The sequence below is a fragment of the Antechinus flavipes genome, chromosome 1 (assembly GCF_016432865.1).
Source record: "Antechinus flavipes isolate AdamAnt ecotype Samford, QLD, Australia chromosome 1, AdamAnt_v2, whole genome shotgun sequence".
In the NCBI taxonomy this organism is placed as follows: domain Eukaryota; kingdom Metazoa; phylum Chordata; class Mammalia; order Dasyuromorphia; family Dasyuridae; genus Antechinus; species Antechinus flavipes.
In genome coordinates, this window is record NC_067398.1 from 160,981,096 (window position 1) to 161,003,568 (window position 22,473).

A 22,473-nucleotide genomic window follows, 5' to 3' on the forward strand; every position below is an offset into this window, starting at 1 on the left:
ATCGAACTTCCCCAGGGCTAACATACATTGTCTGTGCACCCAAACACTTGAACTGAGATGGTGGATATTGAAGATATATACAGTCAAAAGATGATGGCACAATCCAGACAAAAGCCACATCTCTGGAACTGTTTGATACTCATGTTCATATAGCAATTTGTCTAGTTTACCTTCAGTTATACAATATAGTTAAGGGCCTGCTTGGTTTCTCTCTCTCTCTCTCTCTCTCTCTCTCTCTCTCTCTCTCTGTAGAGAGACACAAAGATTTACCCAACTTCCCTTTCAGTGAATGAGGTGATAAGCAACCACCTCATTTGCACTTTGCAAAAATGTATTGCCTTTGAAATTGAGGAATGAGTATACTGGCTGTGGGAAGAATGCAATTTGAGAAACCATAATTATACCCATATTAACCCGCAAACTTTTTAGGCATATAGTACATAGAAAACTGCCTTAAAAAACCCTGAAAATCTTTTACATCTGCTGAAGCAGATGAACTAGCAGTTTGTAGGATTCCACTGGTTATACACACATTTTACAAATGTAAAGTCTTCCAGGACCATTTACGAGTGTAAGTTTTTTTTAGTTTTTATAATATATAATAATAATATAATAATAATTTTTCCTATCTTCCTTATTCTCCCCATCTCAGGTTTAAAGTTGCTTATCTCCCTGGGACAGATATAGTATAACAGGAATGGGGACTGAATACATTTCAATATTATCCAGAGTTAGTTTTCTTTAAAGCTTGGAAATAGCATTAAGGATACAAAATAGAATAAAGTGAAAGAATGGACAAGGTGGTAGAAGACAGGGTAGAGAAAATGGATCTCTACTTCCTGGTCCTAGCTATCAAGTAAGTTAGAATATATTGCTCCATCCTTAGCCATCCATTAAATAGGCCAGTGCAACTATAAAGAAATCGATTACCTGGATCCTTTCTCTCTGATGCCACAAATATAGAAAGTTTGAACAAATGGCTACAAACATATTTCCATTAGTTTGTTTTTAATTAATGGAATGAATTCCCATCTGTCTTGGGTCTTCCTTGTTATATCTATTAAAATATGAATTTCTTGATTAAAGAGATTGTCTCCCGTTTCTTCGTGTTTGGCGCTCTGCTTGGTACACAGTAAATATTTAATAATGCTATTCCTTTCTTCATTGCCTTTCTCCTTCCCTCGTGCTCATCTTTCTTTTTCTCCCCCTCTTATTTCTGTCCTCACCCGGAATTGTGGTGTTGACTTAAAAGGAAAAGAAAAGAAAGAAAGGCCTCTCTTGCTTAGGAACTAAAGTATCTACCAATTCATAGTAAGTTACATTGACGTAGTATTGTACAGTTTGCAAAGGATCTTCATATATACTCTGGGATTTGGTCCTCAAAAAACCTTGAGATAAGGGAATATAATTATATCTACTTTACAGATGAGGAAATTGAGGCATAGATAGGTTAACTGACTTGCTAGAAATCATACAGCTAGAAAGAGGCTAAGCTGAGATGCAATAATAATAGAAATGGACATAAACTATTTCGAATACATCAATTTATTTGAGTGACATAACAAAAATTTGATGTAGAGTCCCTAAGACTCAGACAAGGTGACTTGCCCAAGTTCACATAGCTAGCAAGGAGGATTCAATTTAGGATTCACTTCTTTGAGGCTCTAGGTTTATCACTCTCTCCACCACAGAAAATAGCCATACTACCCACAATTTTCTTCAAGTTCTTCAAGACATCTGTTTTTCAAGCAGAAGGAGTTTTTCAAGTGAAGAAAAGATAGAAAAAGCATTTCCAAAATTTATGAATCTTGGCTATTTCCTAAAGAACTCTGATATAGAGCCTGCTTTTTAAGTGGGTAAATGTGTGATATTCACAAATTTCTATTTTAAGCCTTTCTAGTCTTTATGTCCTGTTTTGCATTGTTTTTGCTTTATAATGATTTTTTTTTCTATATAGGAACAAGGCATGACAACCTATTCTCAGCATCCCTTGTCCTGCTATTCCTGAATTTTCTGCTGATGTGTTCCTATTGTGAATTCATCACACAGATACCTGTCTTTTTGAAGTAATCTGGGTCGAAGGACACACAAAAATTAAATTATGAAATAGCCTTGTAAGGATCAAGCAGGAAGCTCCACAAATTTAATGCTAACTAAGGACTTCAGAGGGCACTCTCCTTCTTTGTATGCTGAAATTTCTAAATCCAAAAACCAGAGATGAATGAGAGCAAACCCAAGTGAGATTAGAATCACGAAATGAAATAAATGGTGTATCTAGAACTGAAAGCAAAGCAATAATCAATCTCTGGGCAGCGGGAAATACTGGGTGAATATGCTCCTGTGTAGCTTTGAATTATTTTCCAGTCAAGTAGTTTGTCGAAGCAGTTCTAATGGAAAGCCTGGGACTTAGGAGGATACCCTCTTCTACTCATCTCCTTCCTCCTCCTCCCGTTTTTTGGTCACGGTACTGCCCCTTGGTCTCTCTGGGACTCAGTTTCTTCATCTGGAAAATGAAGTAATTGACTGTCCTAGGAATTTAAGATCCTTAGTTGTTGGATTTTAAATCGACACCTTATTTCCCTAGTGGAAATGCAAAGTTTTCGTTTTAATATCAAAGTAGAGCCTCGTAAGGACTGAGGAAATTCGTTACTGAATATTTAATATCTTTAAACAGCTTTACTTTTGGCATGCCGGAGAAGCAAAAACTGCTCTGCTGCATTATTTTTATTGTACCCCAAACTAACAGCATCAAGCGATAAAAACCGAAAGGGCACAAGTAATCAGAAAGGGCAATTAAAGCGCAGCAGGCTTTTTCAGGGCAGATAAAAAGGAGTTCTTTCGGAGGAGCCAGCAGCTCCTTGGAGGAGGATGCTTTGAATCTCGCAACCCCGGTGATTGGCTGCGAAGCACGTGGTTTGCGCCGAAGACCAGACCCCAAACTCGAGGCTGCCGCTATTCTCAGATACTTTGGGGAGAGCGCTCGGAAGGGCTGGAGCTGGGTCGGGCGGTGTGATGTACTGCTAGCGCGTTTACTCGGGAGTCCGGGAATACGTATATAGAGTAGATTCAATTGTTGACTTCTTGTCCCCGCTACTTTGCCAACCGATGAACCCATATTCCTAGCTAGCATAAGATGCGGCTTCCCCGGGAAAGCCGAGCCTCTCTTCCTTTTCCTGCAACATAGGGTTCTCAGCGCCAAGATGCCCCAATCCTAGTGTTTTCTGTGCCCTTTCCTAGCACCCCCTTTCGATGTCCCCTCTGAACATTCCAAGAACTATTTACACAAAGGACTAATGACTGATTCCTACTAGCCCCTCACCTTCCTTTCTTTAGTTTCTTCCCTCTCAGTGGGGAGACCATATCCCCAAATCTCTCATTTATTTATTTATTTTTGGTCCGGAAAGATATTTGAGGAAACTGTATGGGTTTCCCTCCTACTCTGGCACTGGAAGGATCTGGTAGAGCAACTGTTTCAGCGCATCCCCTGCCAGTCCGTTCACTTGGCAAATACCTTCGGTGCCATCTAGTACGCAGGCTGGGGGAGAGCAGCGATAATACTTCCCTAATCGAGTTAATTTAATTTATCTCCTTTCTCGTAGGGCTCTCCAGCAAGCCCGGGGTGGGGGTGGGGAAGGAAGACGCTTGGAGGTACATGGTGCCCGCTTTTGTTCTCATCTTTGCCATCCGACTCCTAGCTTCCATCCTTTCTCTTCCCCTTCTCCCTTCCCCCTCCCCACCAATTCCCAATAACTCCTAAGACAACGTTCTTCCTTGTATCCTCTCCTCCTCCTCCCGGCATCCTCCCTCCCCCATCCCTCCCCCGACTGGGCTGCTAGTGCTAATTCTCTTCCTCCGCTCCTCCGCCCCCTCCCTAACTGCCTCCCTCTCGGGAGTGTCACACTCTCTCTTTGCATAAGGGGCCCCGGCCCCCCCCCGTCCTGGACTCCACAGCGCCTCAAATACCTTCCCGCACGCGCTGGCTGGGCCCAGACTGCTAGAGCAGCAGCAGCAGCAGGAGGAGGTGGAGGAGGCGGCGGCTGTAGGAAAGGAGGAAGAGAGGCGGCAGCAGCCAGTAGCCAGCAGTCTGCAGCCAGCAGCCTGCAGACGCGCGGCGCTGCTCTGCCCCTTTTCTCTCTTACTCCCTCCCCCTAGCCTGAGCCCACAGACCGCCTCCTTCGGCGGCAGCAGCGCCTGTAGCGCCAGCCGCAGAGACCTTCCCTTCCTCCGGGAGACGCGGACCGAGCGAGCCTCTGCAGGCTCAGCTTCTCCGGGTCGGCTCGGGCAGAGCCGCCTGGGGACCGGCCGAGGGCTCGGAAAGCGGAGCGCAGGGATCGAGCTCAGAGACACAGGCAGCGAGCCCCGGCTGGCCGGCCCCTCCGTCTCTGGTCCTATTTCGTCCTAAGCTTCTGAAGCCTCCCCGGCTGTCTACGCCGAACTCCTGGCCTGAGCTGAGCCGGCAGCCCGCCCGGCGTGACTGCGTGTGCGAGTGCGGCTGGAGGCCAGCCTTGCCCGGCAGTGCTGAAGCAGCCCCGGCTGTAAGTTTCTTCCCATGCCCCCCGACCTGTTGCGGGGCTTGGTATGTTTTTTGCAGGGGGTGCCCAGGATAGACAGAAGGGCGGAATGGAGTGTGTGTGTGTGTGTGTGTGCTTGCACACGTGTGTCTGAAGCTATGTAAAGGAGCTGGGAGCTCCGAACCAGGGGTAGAGTCGCCGCCCCCCTTAGAAAGCCAGCCGAGTGCATGCTTTGCCTTCACCTGACCACGGGAGCTCGGGCTCCGGTTTCCAGAAGGTAGCATCTCCAGAGAAGCTGCATCTTCTCTTAACTTAGAAATGCCGGCTAAGACTGTGTAGGAAGCGGGGGAGGAGGGGATGCGGAGAGGAGAGAGCAGCGCCATCTCGGTGGTCTTGCTAACTTGATCCCTGCCCCCAAAGACTCTCTTAACTGTGGAATTGATGTCAGCCAGCTCTCTCACGAGCTTCCTGCTGCAGCGAGCATCCTTCCTCCTGAGAGAGAAAGAGAGCCAATTGTTTCTGGGATTGCATTCTACCTCCATCATGAGAATGTTAAGGCTTGCCGACATAGATATTCTTTATTCTCTGTGAAATGTCCTTCTTGAGTGGATAAGACTCACACTGAGTTTATGAAAAACTAATTGGTTTGTTTAGTCCTTCCCTCCCCCCCACCCCCTCAGTGCGGATATTTGGCGTTCTCTCAGGTTTTTAATTTCAAAGAAAGTAGGCGGGCTGAAGGAGATGAAACGGTGAAATTGTCAGCAAACAATTTGGAATTTACTTTTCTTGCACCGACTAAAATAGTTCAGTCTTTCAATGGGTCTGTGATCTCACCCATGTGGATACTTCCTCCAAGGTACAGAGCACGACCTGATTAGCCAGATACTAATGCTGGAGCATTGCTTTGCTTGGCAAAGAGTATTTGAAAAAAAAAATTACGTGTTCTCATGGTATCATTACAGCTTTCACAGATATTATGGTATTGTAATTAAAAGCTGTTCATATCAAGGTCTGTCATGTTGTTTTCTAAGCATAATTAATGAGCCAGTTCCTGAGAAAATTCACTTAATTTTGATTTGACTGAAGTATTATCTCCATTTTGAAACATTAAAAATCCATAAAATTAAGACCAGATTCCTTTTACAATGCTGAGTATTAAGTGGCTGAGTTAAATCCATTGAGTTGAAGTTACTTTGACAACCACCTTTTGAAAAGTTAATGGAAGGTAATAAGGGTTTCCCAACTTTCTTTGGAAATGCAAGATTCAGTTTGTGTGCATTATTCTGATTGCATATTTTGCATGTAAATGTTACTTTTCTGAGCATTAAAAAAAGGTCCTGAAGGAATTTGGCTAATTTTATTGTTAAAGATGATCTTATTGATTATGTCTCTCTTGTTGGTTGCGTAATTGAAAGCAAGAAAATTGAAATCAGGGAATTGGCAGTTTTATTTGATCTTAAAAATTTTCACTTAGGGCCAGATGACACTGGCAGAATTTAATTAAGATTATTCAAAGAACAATTGAATTTTTGTATAGGCATGTGTTATGTGTAGTGTAAAGTAGCCAAGGGGACTGATCTAGTAAAGCTCTCTATGTAAATCTGGAAAACTGACAAAAAACGTGGGAAAATAAAGATGTTTTATTAAGTGATCTCATATTTTGAAGTCTCCCCAAGAGGTATATGAATGAAAATTCTAAGAATCCTGAGTAGAATTTACTTATCTATATAGAGGTATTCTAGAAGTCAGGAGGATCTGGATTCAAATTCAATCTCTGAGCCATCTTGTCCAGGTTACTTAAATTCCCTATTCTCTAGGAAATTGCCTAGTTCCCCATCTCAGAGAAATGCATGTGACATGCTGGACTTTCCTATATTAATGTATAGGAAGTTCTAACCCTTTCTGGCTAAACCTTGTTGTTCCAGGGGAAAAATAAAAAATTCTGGCTTCTTATGGAATTTGAGGAATTGAATTGAATTTCAAAAATTTGCATTTTGTCTAGCTTGGAACATGCTATTGTTTTGGTAATAGGGCTCTTACAGTCTGTGCAGGTTCTTGTTCATTGGAGATACGCACCTTTTTCCTAGGCTGTTGTCTAGGTATGCGGTTTTAAGTTAGTTTAGGTAATAAGATTTTTAAAGCATGATTTGTCATTTTAAGGTTACAGCAAGTCTCAGTTTTTAAGTTGTGATAATTAACTGGTTAAAATTCTTTACCCTTGATTTCAAATCCTTCCTCAAAGTGCTTAAAATGCAGTCTTCCCATGAAAATAACTGTAATATTTAAACCACCAGTAGAGCAAAACCATGAAAATAAGCAGATTTGCTTCCCTTAGTGCTGGACATTGATAAAATGACTTGTAAGAGAATAGCAAAAGAGATGCATGCATTTAAGTAGCTTCTTCAGCTAATTTCCAGATTTCATCACATCCCAATTATAGATGCACATCAGCCTATTCCACTGTTTTCCATAGCAGTCATTTTATTACTAGGTAGACCAAAGCTGTGGGCCTCTTTTTGATTTATATTAAGGGATGTTTATTCACAACAAGAGATTACATTCCAAAATAAAGAAATACAGGTTGCATAACTTTATGTTATGGTGCTTATTATGTCAAAGACCTGCCATGCACCTGTCTTGTTTCTGCTTATGACATGCTGCTAGTTCTGGGGGAAGTGCAAATTTGGTACTCTAGTGAAGTGCAAAGTTGGTATTCTGGTCCTTAATTGTGCATGAAATATACTTTTGAACTCTTGAACAGGAATGAAATTTGTACTTGGGGAAAATATTAGTTGCAAAGTCATTTTAACAGCAAAGGGAAAAAGTTTCTGTATTCTCTGAGTTCAGAACCCAATGTTCTGAGGTTTTGATAAAGATACTTTTTCCATGTTGTTTATCTCCTGGCTTTAAGAGCTCATACACCATAGTGCTTCTTCAAACACATTCTTGAGTTTTTTAATTATCTTGGGAGATGTCGGAGAGCTATTGATTAGAGGTGATTGAAATTTCCGTTCTGAAGGTAGGGGGTTCTACAAAAATAATACAATACTTGATTTCTGGCAAACTGTAGATTTCTCTTCTAAAATGGGAGAAGAGAAAGACGTTAGCTTCTGAATCTCTTTAAAACATACTGTGGCATAGGAAATTCAATTCAATTCCTAAATTCTACAGATGGCTTCATTTCTATGTGTAGTAAAGTCATGTTTGAATTTTCTGCTCTCTATGGATATATACTATTTGTGCAGGTGCATCAATCAGCACATCTCCCTAATGATGATGGTGATGGTAGTAGCAGTGGTGGGTGGGGGCAAAGGGTGGAAGAAGGAAGGGTTGGACTTATTTTTTCAACTGGATTTTCTGAAAGTTGATACAGAGCAGAAAGATTACAGAATCAACAAAATGTTAGAAGCTGTGGGCTGGGGTAAACCCTTAGAGATAAATTATGTAGTTCCTCCCATTTTCTAACTTCTGTCCCTTGGGCATTTTATAGATGTGAAACTTGAGAATCAGAAAGAAAAAGCAAATGATATTTGAAAGTGTAAAGCAATATATGAATGTATAATAGTTATTTTTGAATGAAAAATATTATTCTATAACTAGAATTTGAAAAGTTCACAGAACAGCAAGCAAATGATGATAAATAGCATAAAGAAAATCAACAGATTTGAGGCCAGTTTCTGGTTTTGTTGCTTAACTGCATGACCTTGGGTATCTGAGAGGCCTTGGACAGATAACTTGAGGAACCTCATCTGTAAAACGAGAGGGTTGAACTAAATACCCACTGTCTTTATAATCCCCCCTAATTTGGACCAAGTTTTAATCTGCCTTTTCATAATGTTTTTGCTGAACTACGCTTAATCGTTATATATTGGGGGTATTCTTGGAGTTATACTGGGTTAAAAGGTCCTTCACTTTCACCTAATCTTATCTTTTGCACTTGGTGCAGGAAAATCTAGTCTTACTAAAGGAATCCTTGATGAACTTAATTAGTAGGTGTTTGTTTCATATAAGAGTTTTATGTTGCATAAGGTATTAGGTTAATACTTTGTCCTAGTATTATTAAAACCAAGAAGACTGACTTATTTCAGTCTATGTACAGTGAATCAGCTGGACTAGGATAGGGAGGTGTGAGAATGAGGTCTCTCCCTCCCATTTTCTTTTTGCTGACTTACATTGGCAAAGTACTTTATAAATATCATGAAAGTTGGAGATCAGGTTTTCCAAGATGAACCTGCTCTTGAGCAATGATTTTAACAGTCTATAGCTCAGGCAACTCACCAGAGAAAAACTATTGAAATGAATGCCTTTCTTCACAGTTAATTGTCTCTGTCTTGATACCATACTGGCTCTATACTACTCAGAACATTACTCAGCAAAGTAAACAGAATAAGGTTTCTATTTTCTTCATCTGGAAAGATGTAGCCCTGTTTGAGTACCACCTTAACTTTATTTAATGTTTCTTTGTTTTTTTAGGAGGGAAGAGAAAAATGTCAGTCAGCATGCACGAAAATCGCAAATCTCGGGCCAGTACTGGCTCAATTAATATATATCTGTTCCACAAATCTTCGTATGCGGACAGTGTCCTCACACACCTGAATCTTTTGCGCCAGCAGCGGCTCTTTACAGATGTCCTTCTCCATGCAGGAAACAGGACTTTCCCTTGCCACAGAGCCGTATTGGCTGCGTGCAGTCGCTACTTTGAAGCCATGTTTAGTGGTGGTCTCAAAGAGAGCCAGTCCAGTGAAGTCAACTTTGACAACTCTATCCATCCCGAAGTCTTGGAGCTGCTCCTCGATTACGCGTATTCCTCCCGAGTCATCATCAATGAGGAGAATGCAGAATCCCTCCTGGAAGCCGGAGACATGTTAGAATTCCAGGACATCCGAGACGCTTGTGCGGAGTTCCTTGAAAAGAATCTCCATCCCACCAACTGCCTCGGGATGCTGCTGCTGTCTGACGCACACCAGTGCACCAAACTCTACGAACTCTCCTGGAGGATGTGCCTCAGCAACTTCCAGACCATCAGTAAAAATGAAGATTTCCTTCAGCTGCCCCAGGACATGGTGGTCCAGCTCCTGTCCAGCGAGGAGCTGGAGACTGAAGATGAACGGCTGGTGTATGAGTCTGCTATTAACTGGATCAGCTACGACCTGAGCAAGCGCCACTGCTACCTTCCCGAGCTGCTGCAGACCGTGAGGCTGGCTCTCTTGCCAGCCATCTATCTCATGGAAAACGTAGCCATGGAAGAGCTCATCACCAAACAGAGGAAAAGCAAAGAGATTGTGGAAGAGGCGATAAGATGCAAATTGAAAATCTTGCAGAACGACGGCGTCGTCACCAGCCTTTGTGCTCGCCCTCGCAAAACCGGCCATGCCCTTTTCCTCCTGGGAGGCCAGACCTTCATGTGTGACAAACTGTACCTTGTGGACCAAAAAGCGAAGGAGATCATCCCCAAGGCAGACATCCCCAGCCCGAGGAAAGAGTTCAGTGCTTGTGCAATCGGATGCAAAGTGTACATCACCGGTGGGCGGGGCTCGGAGAACGGGGTCTCCAAGGATGTCTGGGTCTATGACACTCTTCATGAAGAATGGTCGAAAGCGGCCCCCATGCTGGTGGCCAGGTTTGGTCACGGTTCCGCCGAGCTCAAGCACTGTCTCTATGTAGTCGGCGGACATACAGCGGCCACTGGTTGCCTACCTGCTTCCCCGTCTGTCTCATTAAAGCAAGTAGAACAGTACGACCCCGTGACCAACAAATGGACGATGGTTGCCCCCCTCCGAGAAGGCGTGAGCAACGCCGCCGTGGTGAGTGCCAAACTGAAGTTATTTGCTTTCGGCGGGACCAGCGTCAGCCACGATAAGCTGCCCAAAGTCCAGTGTTACGACCAGTGCGAGAACAGATGGACAGTCCCAGCCACTTGCCCGCAGCCCTGGCGGTACACGGCAGCAGCTGTGCTGGGCAACCAGATTTTTATTATGGGTGGAGACACCGAATTCTCTGCGTGCTCAGCTTACAAGTTCAACAGTGAGACATACCAGTGGACCAAGGTGGGAGATGTGACAGCCAAGCGCATGAGCTGCCACGCAGTAGCATCTGGAAACAAACTTTATGTGGTTGGCGGCTACTTCGGTATCCAAAGGTGCAAAACCCTGGACTGCTACGATCCGACCTTGGACGTGTGGAACAGCATCACCACGGTCCCCTACTCTCTCATTCCTACGGCGTTTGTCAGTACTTGGAAACATCTTCCCTCCTAATTCCAATGCGCTATGGGAAGGTGACTATCAGGTGAGCGATCTTTGTGGCCCAAGATACACGATGTGTTTATAAAGTTTAAAATGAAGAACGAAGGAGCTCTTTTTTGTTTAAAGTCCCCTAATATGCCAAGGTGCTCTTCAAAAAGTGTTGTAAAAGGTTCTTCCACCCCCAAATTCTGAGATAGACAAGATTTTAGGTGTAACTCTGGAAGGAGTGAAGAAAGGAGGGAACCACATATATATTATGTGCCTGAAATATGAGACACTTTCATCTTATTTGATCCTCACAGCAACTTTTGGAGGTAGCCACATTTTCCAGTCGAGCACACTGAGGCAAAAAAAACAGGTCACACAGCTAATACGTGTCTGAGGTTAGATTTGAACTCAGGCCTAGAGTCAGAAAGACCCACACTATCCATTATACCATCTAGCTGCCTGTAAGGGACCTTAGAATTCAACTATTCAGACTTCTGCTCCTTTATATATTATAAAGGAGGTGCAGAAAACTCAAGTGGCTTGCTTAGCGTCCCATGTGTAGGCCAGGTAGCTGAGGCAAGATTTAAACTTGGGGCCTCAAGGACTTCAAATCCAAGACTCTTTCTATTGCCATTGCTATGCCATTGCTTCCAAACGTTTGGGAGCCGCACTGGCACAGCCTCATCAGCTCTGTAAAGTGTTTCTTAGAACTCAAATCTGACATCAGTATTATTTTAGAGAAAAGACTAGTCATTGGTGAGCAAGGTCACACCTGGACTCTATCAGTTTGCATTTGCACTGATACACTTAACACATTTTGGCCCCCTAAAGTCACTACCGTTTTTCAGAGCTAATCAGTCGGGCTGACTCTCTGTTGTCCAGGCTAATGGAAGTTGGGGGTCTCTGTCATGTATCTGAGTCTATAAAGTTTGTCTTCTGTGCTTAAGAGTATAGAATGCTTTTTGACTTAGGTAATTCAGGGCCTCAAACCCAGCAAACCCGACTTGGTAGCAGTTCTGCTGTTTGTTGGGAAGCATGTTCACATTTTGCCTCAGGAATCATTAAATTGTGTGTAACAACTGTAGCAAGGAGCCCAAAATGTGTTAACTTGTTTTGGTGATTCATGGCCTTCGTACTAAGAAGAAGGGGGAGAAAAAGGGCTTCCTCCTCTAGAGGATCCACGATAAAGACCTGCTCAGTTGTTAGAGGTTTTTGGCTCTGTTTTCCTAGCCTGTCTTAACCTAACAGCACGTGGAGGAGACTTCAAAGGAAAATTTAATGTGTGCAGTGGAGGGAACTAAGCAGAAAGGTCCTTTTCCCCATTGAGCTCAAGGATCAAGTTTTTTTATTTTTGTTTTTTTTTTTTCTCCAGCTTACTGTAATACCCTATTCTAAATGTGGCCTTCAGCTTCCCTTTTTTCTTAAACTGTCATCTTTTGAAATGAATCCATGATGGTTTGTAAAACGGTAGTTTTTCTGTACCCTTAAATCAAACCTCCTTCAGGGCAGGAGGGAGCAACCAGGAACTATTTTTTTTCCCCCATGAAAAGGCAAGGAGAACAGAGTTACAAACCAAACTGGTTTTTGCAGCTTTGATGGCATCTCAGTAATCCTGAATAAACAAATGCTCTGAAAGTGGTAATTTCATTGGAGATGTGAATCCATGATTCAACATAAAGCAGGTTATAAAGGAAAGCCTGGGCAAAAGCATCAATTAACAAAGTACCAAATTGTGTGTTAGGGAAGAGCATGCTATCTGCATGGGGATCAATAGGTCCCACTAGACATCCTTCACGATATATAGCTCATGGTCTCTTCTATTGATTTATTCTTAAACTCATGGACTGTATGGGGCTGAAAAGAACCTGAAAATAGCTAAGTAAATAGCTAATGTTTGTTATAATGCTTACTATGTGCCAAGTGCTTTTATAAATATTATTCCAATTGATACTCAGAACATTTCTGTAAGATAGATGCTATTATTGCCCCCATTTTACAGATGAGGAAATTGAGGCAAACAGCCTTGAGTGATTTGCCCACTGGGATTATGTTCTTATTGGCAGGCTGTAGACTAAAGTGAGCTACCAATTGCCATTTGGAGCAAACAGTATAACAGATAGACTTTTATTACCTTGGAGAAGGTAATAAAAGACAAGAGACTAGGATTCAGGAGGCCTAGGTTCTAGGGCCTGACCTGCCATCAACTAGCTATCATTTTATTTTCCTTTGTCTAAGTTTCTCCATCAGTTAGAGTGAAAGAAAGGAAAGAAACAAGTGGTATAATAGAAAGGGTGCTGCATGAGGATTAAAAGCACTTGGGTGATTTTGGGTAAGTTCCTTAGCTTCTCTGGACCTCAGTTTCCATATCTGTTAAATGACAGGGGTAGATTAGATGACCTTCATGGCCCCTTCCAGTTATAGATCTGCAATACTATATGATTCTAAATTAGTTGTTCTGAACTTTTCAGTTCTAACGTTGATTGTCTAAGTTTGTTGAAACTGAATTTGTGAAACTGGCCATCAGCAAGTCTGAGACTTTCCTTTTTCAGAAGAATATGATACTTCATTGACCCTGGTTTTACCTTGACTAAACCATTAGCCAACATTTGAGTTGACCTGGCAGATGATGGCTGTTCAGAACTAATCGTGCATTTCCTGAAGTTTTAAAAAGTAGGGCAAATAAGGTATTAGGTGAGGTGTGAGACAACTTCCTCTCATATTCTTGGTGCTACCAACAGGAGACCTATCCATCTGAAATCCAACGTTTGACAAGGCTGTTGGTACTTCAGCCAGCTCCCTGTAACTAGAAGCCGTGGTAGATATGATCAAAGTGAACCTTTTCAAGATTCTGCCAGGAAAAATGTTGATTGAGCCTTCCAAAAGTTTATAGCACATAAGATAGTGTTAGAACACTCAACTCAATGAAGTGTTATTTAAAAGTATCTCTGTGTGGTCTACCCCAGCCTTAAATATTTCTCCTAATTGCAGAAACCTCTCAGAGACCATTATTTGAGCTTCCCAAATGGGTAAGATAGCCGAATTAAAATAGTGTTAACAAGAAGTTTTCCTAGGCCTACAAGCTCATCCACCAAGGGGATTTCTGCTGTCTCCTGCTGTTCTGTCAGTGGGTGGGAGGGACAAGAAGGAAATTACTTCTGATTAGCCTCTGTTTTCATGATGCTGTGTGGCCCCAGTTTGACAGCAGCACTTAAAAAGAGTTTGGTTGGCCTTAGCTCTCCTCTCAAACTTGGGATTTTTAGTGTTGGGGGTTTTTTTTTTTCCTTGCTTGAGAATACAACTTTTTGAAATTTCATACTTGTATAAAAAACATTCTTTTGGTTTAGTATTGATATATACATTACAAAGAGGCAGAGGGAATGACAAAGTATTCTAAAGAATGTCTTGAGTGTTTGTCACCCATTATGAAACCACCAACAGCCCTCCCCCCAAAACTTCCCCCTAAAGCTCACCCAACCCTGAGGAAACAAGCTAGACTTTGAAACCCACAAAAGTAAGAATTCAAAGGAAGTATAGAAGGATAATTTCAAGTTTACTCTGTCTTTTTTCTCTTAAAAAAAAATTGGAGTACAGCTTTCCAGTGGACCCTCCTTCTTTCCATCCAACTCACATCCACAGGAAAAAAGGACAAATTATGTTACAGGCAGAAACCACCAATAACCAAGCTGCAGATAGACAACTATAGTAAAAAAAAAAACTGTCCTTAAGCCTGGAAAAATCAAAGAAGCCTGGGAAGAATCTTGATCCTTATGCCTTGAAAAGGCTGGTGACTTCTGGGAAAATGAAAAGGCTCCATGGTCATATTTTTACTTTACATTGTCTCCTTGATACTTCCACATATGGATATGTTGATCAAAATATTGGCATCCCAGAGCTGTCTTCTTACGAGTATTGAATAATTGACTTGTAGAACAAATTCCATCCAGCCTTGGGTTGTAGAGGCAGTATATATTTTCATGTGAAGAGAAATGAGACTGAATTCTGCCATAATGAATAGCAGAGATGCTTTAAGTATGGGGATTATTAATATGTCTGTTTTTCTATATGGTGAATAAATTTAATTTGGAATTTTCTATGGTGAATATGGGAAACCTCCCCCTTTTCTCCTGACCTCCCCCCACTGCCAGACTATGAAGGTGGATTATTCTTTATAATTTTATGTTAGAGGAAGATAAAACCTGAAAAACAAATATAAATTTAATCATAACAAAAAAGGTAAAATCCAGACTTGAATATCGTGTGCCATTTTTAGGAAATGAGTAAAGAGGAGACCAAGAGGGAGGAGATGGTTTTCTTGTTTTAGTGATAGTCACATGCTAGACACAGAAACATTATTTGACAATGTAATGGATTGTTCCAATTTTAATACATTTATTCTGTCTACTTATAATTTAATCATTATAGTGGAGCACAGAAGTAATGTCAGCCAACTCAAAATAGGGTTCCCTTTTATTTTGAGATTCCTAATGCAAACATTCTGTTGTATGTTATTAACTAAGTCTTTTTATGTATTCTCTCCCCCCTCCCTTCCCCCAATTCTCTGTTGTAGTTTATTCCATGGCGAAACAACTGTGGAACCTAGACTTTGGAGAAGCCGAATTTAATGAAGAAGAAAAAAAAAGTTGTTCTGGACTCGAATAAATTACATTGCACCTTGTAAATGATCTATCCTGGTCATGAAGGAAAGGGGAGAGGGGAGGGGGGAGGGGGGAGGTAAAGATTCTCAGTGCAAGTAGCACATGGTTTAAATATGAATGAATGGACCTGTGATCTAGTCCTTGTCTCGTAATTGTGGATTAATGTCAGCGTTAATCAGCCCTTCAGAGGGAGAAGAAAGCCTGGCCTTTTCCCTAGCTGTGCCATGTTCAGCTCTTGATTTCCATGGACTCCACCATTTATGTGTCAAATTTGAAATGGTTGTCACCTCTCTTGGAGGAGCCAGTCTGAAGACTCAGCACCAGCTGCGGTGGAGGCCGGCTGGATTCCGAACAGCGTCCTGGCATTCAGAGCAAAAAGGGATGCTGGCTGTGTAAACTGCACAAGTCCGCCAGGAGCACTCTGAGTGCTGATGACTATGGGGAGAGCTGGGAGCATCCGTTACGTAGAATATTGTGTCGAGCTGCCGTGTCTTCAGAGAATGTTTCCATGGGGTGAGGGGCGGGGGGGTGGGGGAGGTGGTAGGGAGAAGTGAGGGAATTCACAAAGAAGGTTTTTTGAGCAGTGGGAAAGTTGAGAAATCTTCCCCAGTGGTTTGTGAACTTTCTTTTTCTATTTATAAGTAATTTTAAAAACCTTCCTGTCCCTGTTGTTATTTGTTGTAGATTTAGCTATTTATTGTTCAGTGCCTGCATGCTGAAACAATGCCTGTGGTTGTCTTCACGTGTAAGGACTTGTAGGGATGGCTGTATGTTTTGCACATTTGTGGTTTTGGCTGTGCTTTGCTGCACAAAAAGGAAAATTTTGGAGTAACTATTTGGGATTTATCTGAAGGGTGGGATGGGCAGGGGGATAGTGGTTTGTTTGTTTGTTTGTTTTTAACCCAGCAGAAATAGATGGATTAGAAGACATAGTCTGAAATTGTACCTTAAAAAGAAAACTTGGCAGTCACTTTTTCTCCGACTGTCATTCAGTGCGATTCTGTCTTTGCATGTATATGTGTATGTCCTTTTTTTGTTTTGTTTTTTTAAGAGGTATGATCCCTATATTTCATTATTTCATTAACCTGATTAGGTCTCTCCCACTGTAATCTGGAAAAAGTCCAGTGATTTTTACAGCTTTCTCTTTTCATTGCCTTCTGATCACCTAGAAAATAATATGGAACGATTCCTGTGTTACAGAGCATAGACAGGTAAAAGACATTGTCCAAAGTGTATTTATTTATTTATTTGTTTGTTACCCTGTTGGAATGTTTTGCCATAGTTCCATTGACTGGAAGGACTGAAGTCTTGAAGACTTAAAAGATTTACAGTTATTCATTTACCAGCCAAACTTGGAAGTGACTGCTTCCTTCCCTATCTCCCCCCCACTGAAAGTGGGGTTTCCTCTACATCCAGAGTTCCAAGAATTGTCTTTAACTTTGGGTATTATGGAATTTTGTTCTCACACAGAGAGACCCTAAAAAAATTCCTTTGGCATCCAGAAGTGTCCTATCTAACCCACAGACACTAAAGAATTTGAAGTCATTTTGGTTCTGTTTTTTAAGTCATTTCTAATACATTCCTAGATAGTTTGGAATGCTTGCTTACTGAAACATGCCCTGTGGTGGTTTTTGGTGCTGTTAAGCCATACCAACCCCATGAATGTCCAGAGGTCTCTGAAGAGACCAAAAACTTGAACTAGCTACTACCCTTATTCTTTCTCACATTGCAGTTATTTCAGAAAGTGGATTCTTAATGACAACATTTGCATTGTGGGTTTTTACTGAGTGTATTTGTATTGTCCAGGGGGTGTTCAGATGCTTACTGTTTCTTTTTTTTCTTCTTTCTCCTGAAAACCTCATAGTGGTTGGATAGAAATAGCACTCTACATTCATGTTTAAAATATGTTCTCTTTGGACCCAAATATTGATTTGTTGGAATAAAAAAATGAGTCATTTCCATCATTCATTCACCCTTTCTTCCATATCTTCTTAGCAATGCAAATGTCCCTTTCTTCATCTGCCTCCCCAGCTTAGCCTCATGACTTGCTGAACATTCACCATTTCTACATTGCTGCATTGATAGTCGTGTAGCTTATGATGCAAAGCTGGCTGATGTGTCTTGTGTCACTGCACAGCTTCAGAAAGCAGGATGAATTTGCTGCAGCTGTTTCAAAGTTGTGGTCTGTCCTTGGATCCTCTATTAATTACTCTGTAGAGGCTGAAGGAAGCCACAGTGAGGGTGGGCCTCTGGCCCTGCGGGGGGAACTGTTCTCAGCTCCCGCTCTTTGAATTAATGTGGGAATTCTGGCTTGCTACTTGACCATTCCAGCCCTGTGAAACATCCCACACTTTGAAGCAAATGCAATTCACAGCACAGTGCACACAAAAACCTTGGCATAAGACGGAGAAGGTTCTTTTTATTATTTTGTGGACTGGTTGCTGTAGAAACAGATAACAAAGGGCAGCCTTCCACTTCTGGTATAATTGTGCAGGCCCTTTTCTCTGGGTCTGACACCTGTCTGAATAAGAGTGATTAGAGCTGAATAATATCCCTCCCTTGACTATTGAATATGTGGTTCTTGTATAAAAAACTGGATAAGTCGAAGTAAAATGTCTACGTTATGTCTGCCTGTTTGCCACTTCATTCTGAGGTTTTGTAAAACTGCCTTTTTTTTTTTTCACAATGTGAAACTGAAGGTCAATAAATTATTAGAGATTTTCTCTTCATTGATTGTGTTTTCATTTTTATGCAGGGGCTCTGCAAACATTAATAACTTATGTCCTTTTAGCATCAATTAGTAGACCTGGAGAAACAACTTTGTCAATTTATCTTCACCATAAACTAGTTTTTTTTTTTTTTTTTTTTTGGTTATACACACAGTATATATAAGTATATGTATGTATATGTGTATATTTATTTATATATTTACACACACACACACACACACACACACGTATATCACAATAAGGTGCTTTTTACTGTTATTCCCCAGCTGCTTTTTACCGGTTGATGTCTACAAACCTAGATCTTTTTACATTCACATTTTCTCAACCATGTTGATATACTCAGACATCAACTCAGACATATTTTAAGATTCAGACATATTTTTAAATTAGAAAAGAATCGTCTTTGTATTTTCCAAGTTTTCCATATTGTGGTAGGAAGCAGTTAATAGTGGGCTAAATTCCCACTTCTATCCATCTCACTGATCTCTGCATGTTAAAATTCCTTTAAAGTCAGTGAATATGCTGCAAATGTATGATTTGCCTGGAGCAGTGTGGAAAGGAAGGAATCTGACCCCTTCAAGTTAACATTAACATAGCTTCTTCGATGTAAGATTTATAAAGGACTTTGCAGATTCAACAAACCTCTTACTCTGGAGGTTGCTGCTGCTTTCTACAGGATGCTACCTCCATCATTTGTGAAGGACCCCTGATTGTTTTAATGTCTAGTTCATTGCTGGACATGAATTTTTGGATAGAGAGTAAATACTCCCTAATTGGAACTACTGGGGATCTCTAAGTAGGCAGAAGGTAATTGCTGTCTTTGGAATTTGACCAAGATGCCAAAGCAGATGCCTCATTCCTTACAAAAGTATATTTTAGTGCCATGCTGGGCTGGGTTGGTTCATAGCCAATTCTCAGCAGTCTATTTAACCAATGGCATTGCTTACTTGCCATATCTAAGTCCTTGAGAGTTAATGATTGGCAATGCAAGCCTTTCTTTGCCAGTAAAGGCTGCTGAAGATGAACTTTCACATGTGACTGCTGAATGTAAAAGTTAGGTGGAGAGTTTGGGCTTCTGCAAGAAATCTTGATGGAAAGGGGGCAGAAAATGTGTTTTATATAATGCCTAATGTGTGCAAAGTATTTTGTTTAAAGAAATATTCTCATTTTGTAGTCACAACAACTTTATAAACGTAGGTACTATTATTATTTTTATTTCACATTTGAGGAAACTGAGGCAAGCAGACTCAGTGACTTGCTCAGGATTTCATAGGTGGTTTTTGAAGCTGAATTTGAATTCAGATCTTCCTGACTCCAGATTTCAATACTTTATTCTCTGAATCATTGAGTTGCATCTCTCTGATGTGATTTGCCAGGTGAGATGGACAGCAGCTGTGCAGGGTAACATTTATGAATATTATCATTTTCTGGGATAGTCTTCCACTTACCACCCCCATCCCCACTGTTAATTATATATCATCATCAGAAACCAATGATTGAAGGATAGATAGAAAAGACAGGGATTCCATTATCTGCAATTATCCATGATTTTAGAAGCAGTAGCACACATACTAGAAAGCTCTAAATTAGAGGGTCTTAATTGTGTGTATGTGTGTGTGTGATGGTCTCTTCTGGAAGTATGGTGAAATACATGGATCTCACCTCAGAATAAGGCATAAAATACATAGGATCAAAAAAACCCCAAATTATATTGAAGTACAGTTTTCAAAATATTTAAAAAAACATTAAAAGATCCCATTAAAGCCTCAGAGAAGTCAGTTATAGTAAGCTTTGGATTACATTATAATGAGGGGAAGAGGGCAAAAAAAAAAAAAAAAAAGCACTCCCTACTTATATTTTATTTAGGCTAAAAAAATATGACTTCTATTCCCCAAATTTATGCCAGCTAAGAATTTGAGGGCCTGTGCCAGGTAGGTGGTAGGGTGATGATGATTATTACGGTGATAAGTGATTTATAGTGCTTTAAAATTCCAAAAGCCTTTTCCATAGATTCTCTTGATAAGACAGTTCATGGCTAATCAACAATTAATATGATTTTAATTCTTTACCTTAGAGGACCTTTTCCCATGATAAGATTGTTGGAGAATGTCAGGAAAGTGCCTGGAATAAAATATACAGTGTATTAGGAGAATAAAAGGAATTATGTTTCTGCATTTCAGAAGGTAGAGGAGACTCACACAATCCTTATCCAGAATTTTAAATATTCTTTGTGAGATAATTTCCAAAAATGGATTTGGGGAGAACTAAGACTAGTGTAAAAAAAAAAAATCAGTCTCTGGGTAAGAAGGATTCTCTGGGGGAATATTGTAACATTAACAATAGGTTAATAAGCATTGTACATAAAGTAAAATGTAATTTATTCAAAATAGGTTTGAAAATACGACTTTGAATTAAGGGGGTTCAAATTAGGACAGCTGGTAGGCTGAGAAATGGCAGTTGGTTTTGTTAGGAACGATTCCGAATAAACTCATGTATTAGATTAACAAGTTTTACAGTAGTATGCAGTGTAACATCCATGTGCCATTCAGTGCAAAACCTTTGCAGTTAATTCTTGGTCTTTGCCTGTTGTAAGTACACGAAGACTAAGTACTTTGCCTGTCTGACACATACTCAGACAAGCCATCTGTCCTATATTTGATTTTAATCATGGTCAATGAATTTTAAATCACTTTTGTCAGACAGTAGAGCAGCTAAGTGAAAGACCTAACTTTAAAGGAAGAAATGTACACAAGGCATGATTATGAATTAAAAGGAATTGGGTTAAATATCCTTAAAATTTTCCATAAGCCCGACGAGCTTCTATTTTTGGTCAATGTTTCTTTGTAAATTTGGTGGGGGGAACCAAATTAGATAAAGAATTCCACTCCCCTTCCCCTGTTTTTGGTCCTGTTTCCTCAGCAACCATAATCTTTTATCTTTGAGATGGAGAAATAGAGACAAGAGAAAGAAGTTGGAATTTCAGCAAAGTCTCTTAACTAATCCTTTTATGTTATCAGATTATTTGTTTTGTAAAGAAGAGTTACTTTACATCCAGGGATTGTGGGGATGTTCATTGCAATCTTGGAAAAGCTGTGTAGGTTTTTGAAGGAGATAAGCTATAGCAAGAACAAAGGAAATGACATCTGGTTGGATAATACAGTAATTTTCACACATAACTGTAAAATCAGGGGGGAAAAATATGGACTTTCTGTCTTGAGTTTCCATTGATGAATGTTTAGAAAGCCACTTCCTGGATGACAGAGAACTAATACAGACAAATTATCTCTCTCTTCCCTCCCATAAGAGTCAATCTCCTCAATCAGATTATTTTCCTCTTAGCACCTGGTGGGAAACATCTTATCTACACTGAGGTCATGGAATTTTAATTTGAAGCATTGAGACTTTGAAGGTAGAGCAATCCTGGGTGGGGTACCAAACTGGAGGCCAAAATCAAGGTATAAACTCTTTGGAGAACTGGGGAGACATTAAGAGGGAGAAGGAGAAGGTGAAGAAAATTTGTCAAATCTTGCCTTCTTATTTTGCCCTTTGCAAGAAAGGTAAGAAATTTCCTTCTGTAAATTGTTTCTCTCTTCACAATTCCAGCTATTATAGATAACTATTAGTCTTAATATATAAGTCAGTTACTTGGTAGGTTAAACGGGCTATTGCCTGTGAAGCTACCATTATATATTACATTGCATCTATGAGAAAAGAGAATATTAGTTCCAAACAAGTGGTTTAAAACTGTTCATAAATAGAGCAGTGCCTGTATTTTTGTAAGCACAAGAAAACACACACACACACACACACACATCCATATACTTATCCCTATGCTCACATTATAAACTAGGCTCATAAGTTTTCATAAAAAAATATATGTATACATATATACATATAGGTATATATATTCCCCTTTATTCAAAGTTCAGGTCTCTGTCTATATTTCCTTTTTTTCCCTAAGACTTTTTTTTTATGGACAAATATAAAGTTTTTGGTGCAATCCTGGATGTAATTGGAAGCTCTATTTATTTGCTGTAAAACTAATTAAAATGCTCACTGGATAAACAATAGTTTTAAATGGAACTATAGAAATAAATATAAGACAAACAAACGATGTGCAAGATAAACAAATTAGCCTCAGTTTTGTAAAAGTGGCTCCCAGAGGAACAATGTCTCCTTTAAAGAGAATTAAACAACTGGCCTAAAGATAGCTGGTAGGAAGGAAGCAGGGTATTTTCCTCAGGAGCTCAGTGTAACTAGGTACTTATGCTTGAACCTTGCTGCCATATCCTAGGCTAAAGCAGAAGGTTGCCTGAGTGGGGAGGGTTGTGGGGAGGCAGGTGAG

The 22,473-nt window shown here is 40.6% G+C and overlaps 1 protein-coding gene across 1 annotated transcript; it reads left to right on the forward strand.

The window, feature by feature from the left end:
- Positions 1–4,068: 4,068 nt before the first annotated feature.
- On the forward strand, positions 4,069–18,128 carry ENC1 (ectodermal-neural cortex 1). The gene is made up of 3 exons (XM_051992205.1): positions 4,069–4,535; positions 8,985–10,799; positions 15,312–18,128. The coding sequence occupies exon 2, from the start codon at positions 8,999–9,001 to the stop codon at positions 10,766–10,768; it is 1,770 nt and encodes a 589-aa protein (XP_051848165.1). The 5' UTR covers positions 4,069–4,535; positions 8,985–8,998; the 3' UTR covers positions 10,769–10,799; positions 15,312–18,128.
- The last annotated feature ends 4,345 nt before the right edge of the window (positions 18,129–22,473 follow it).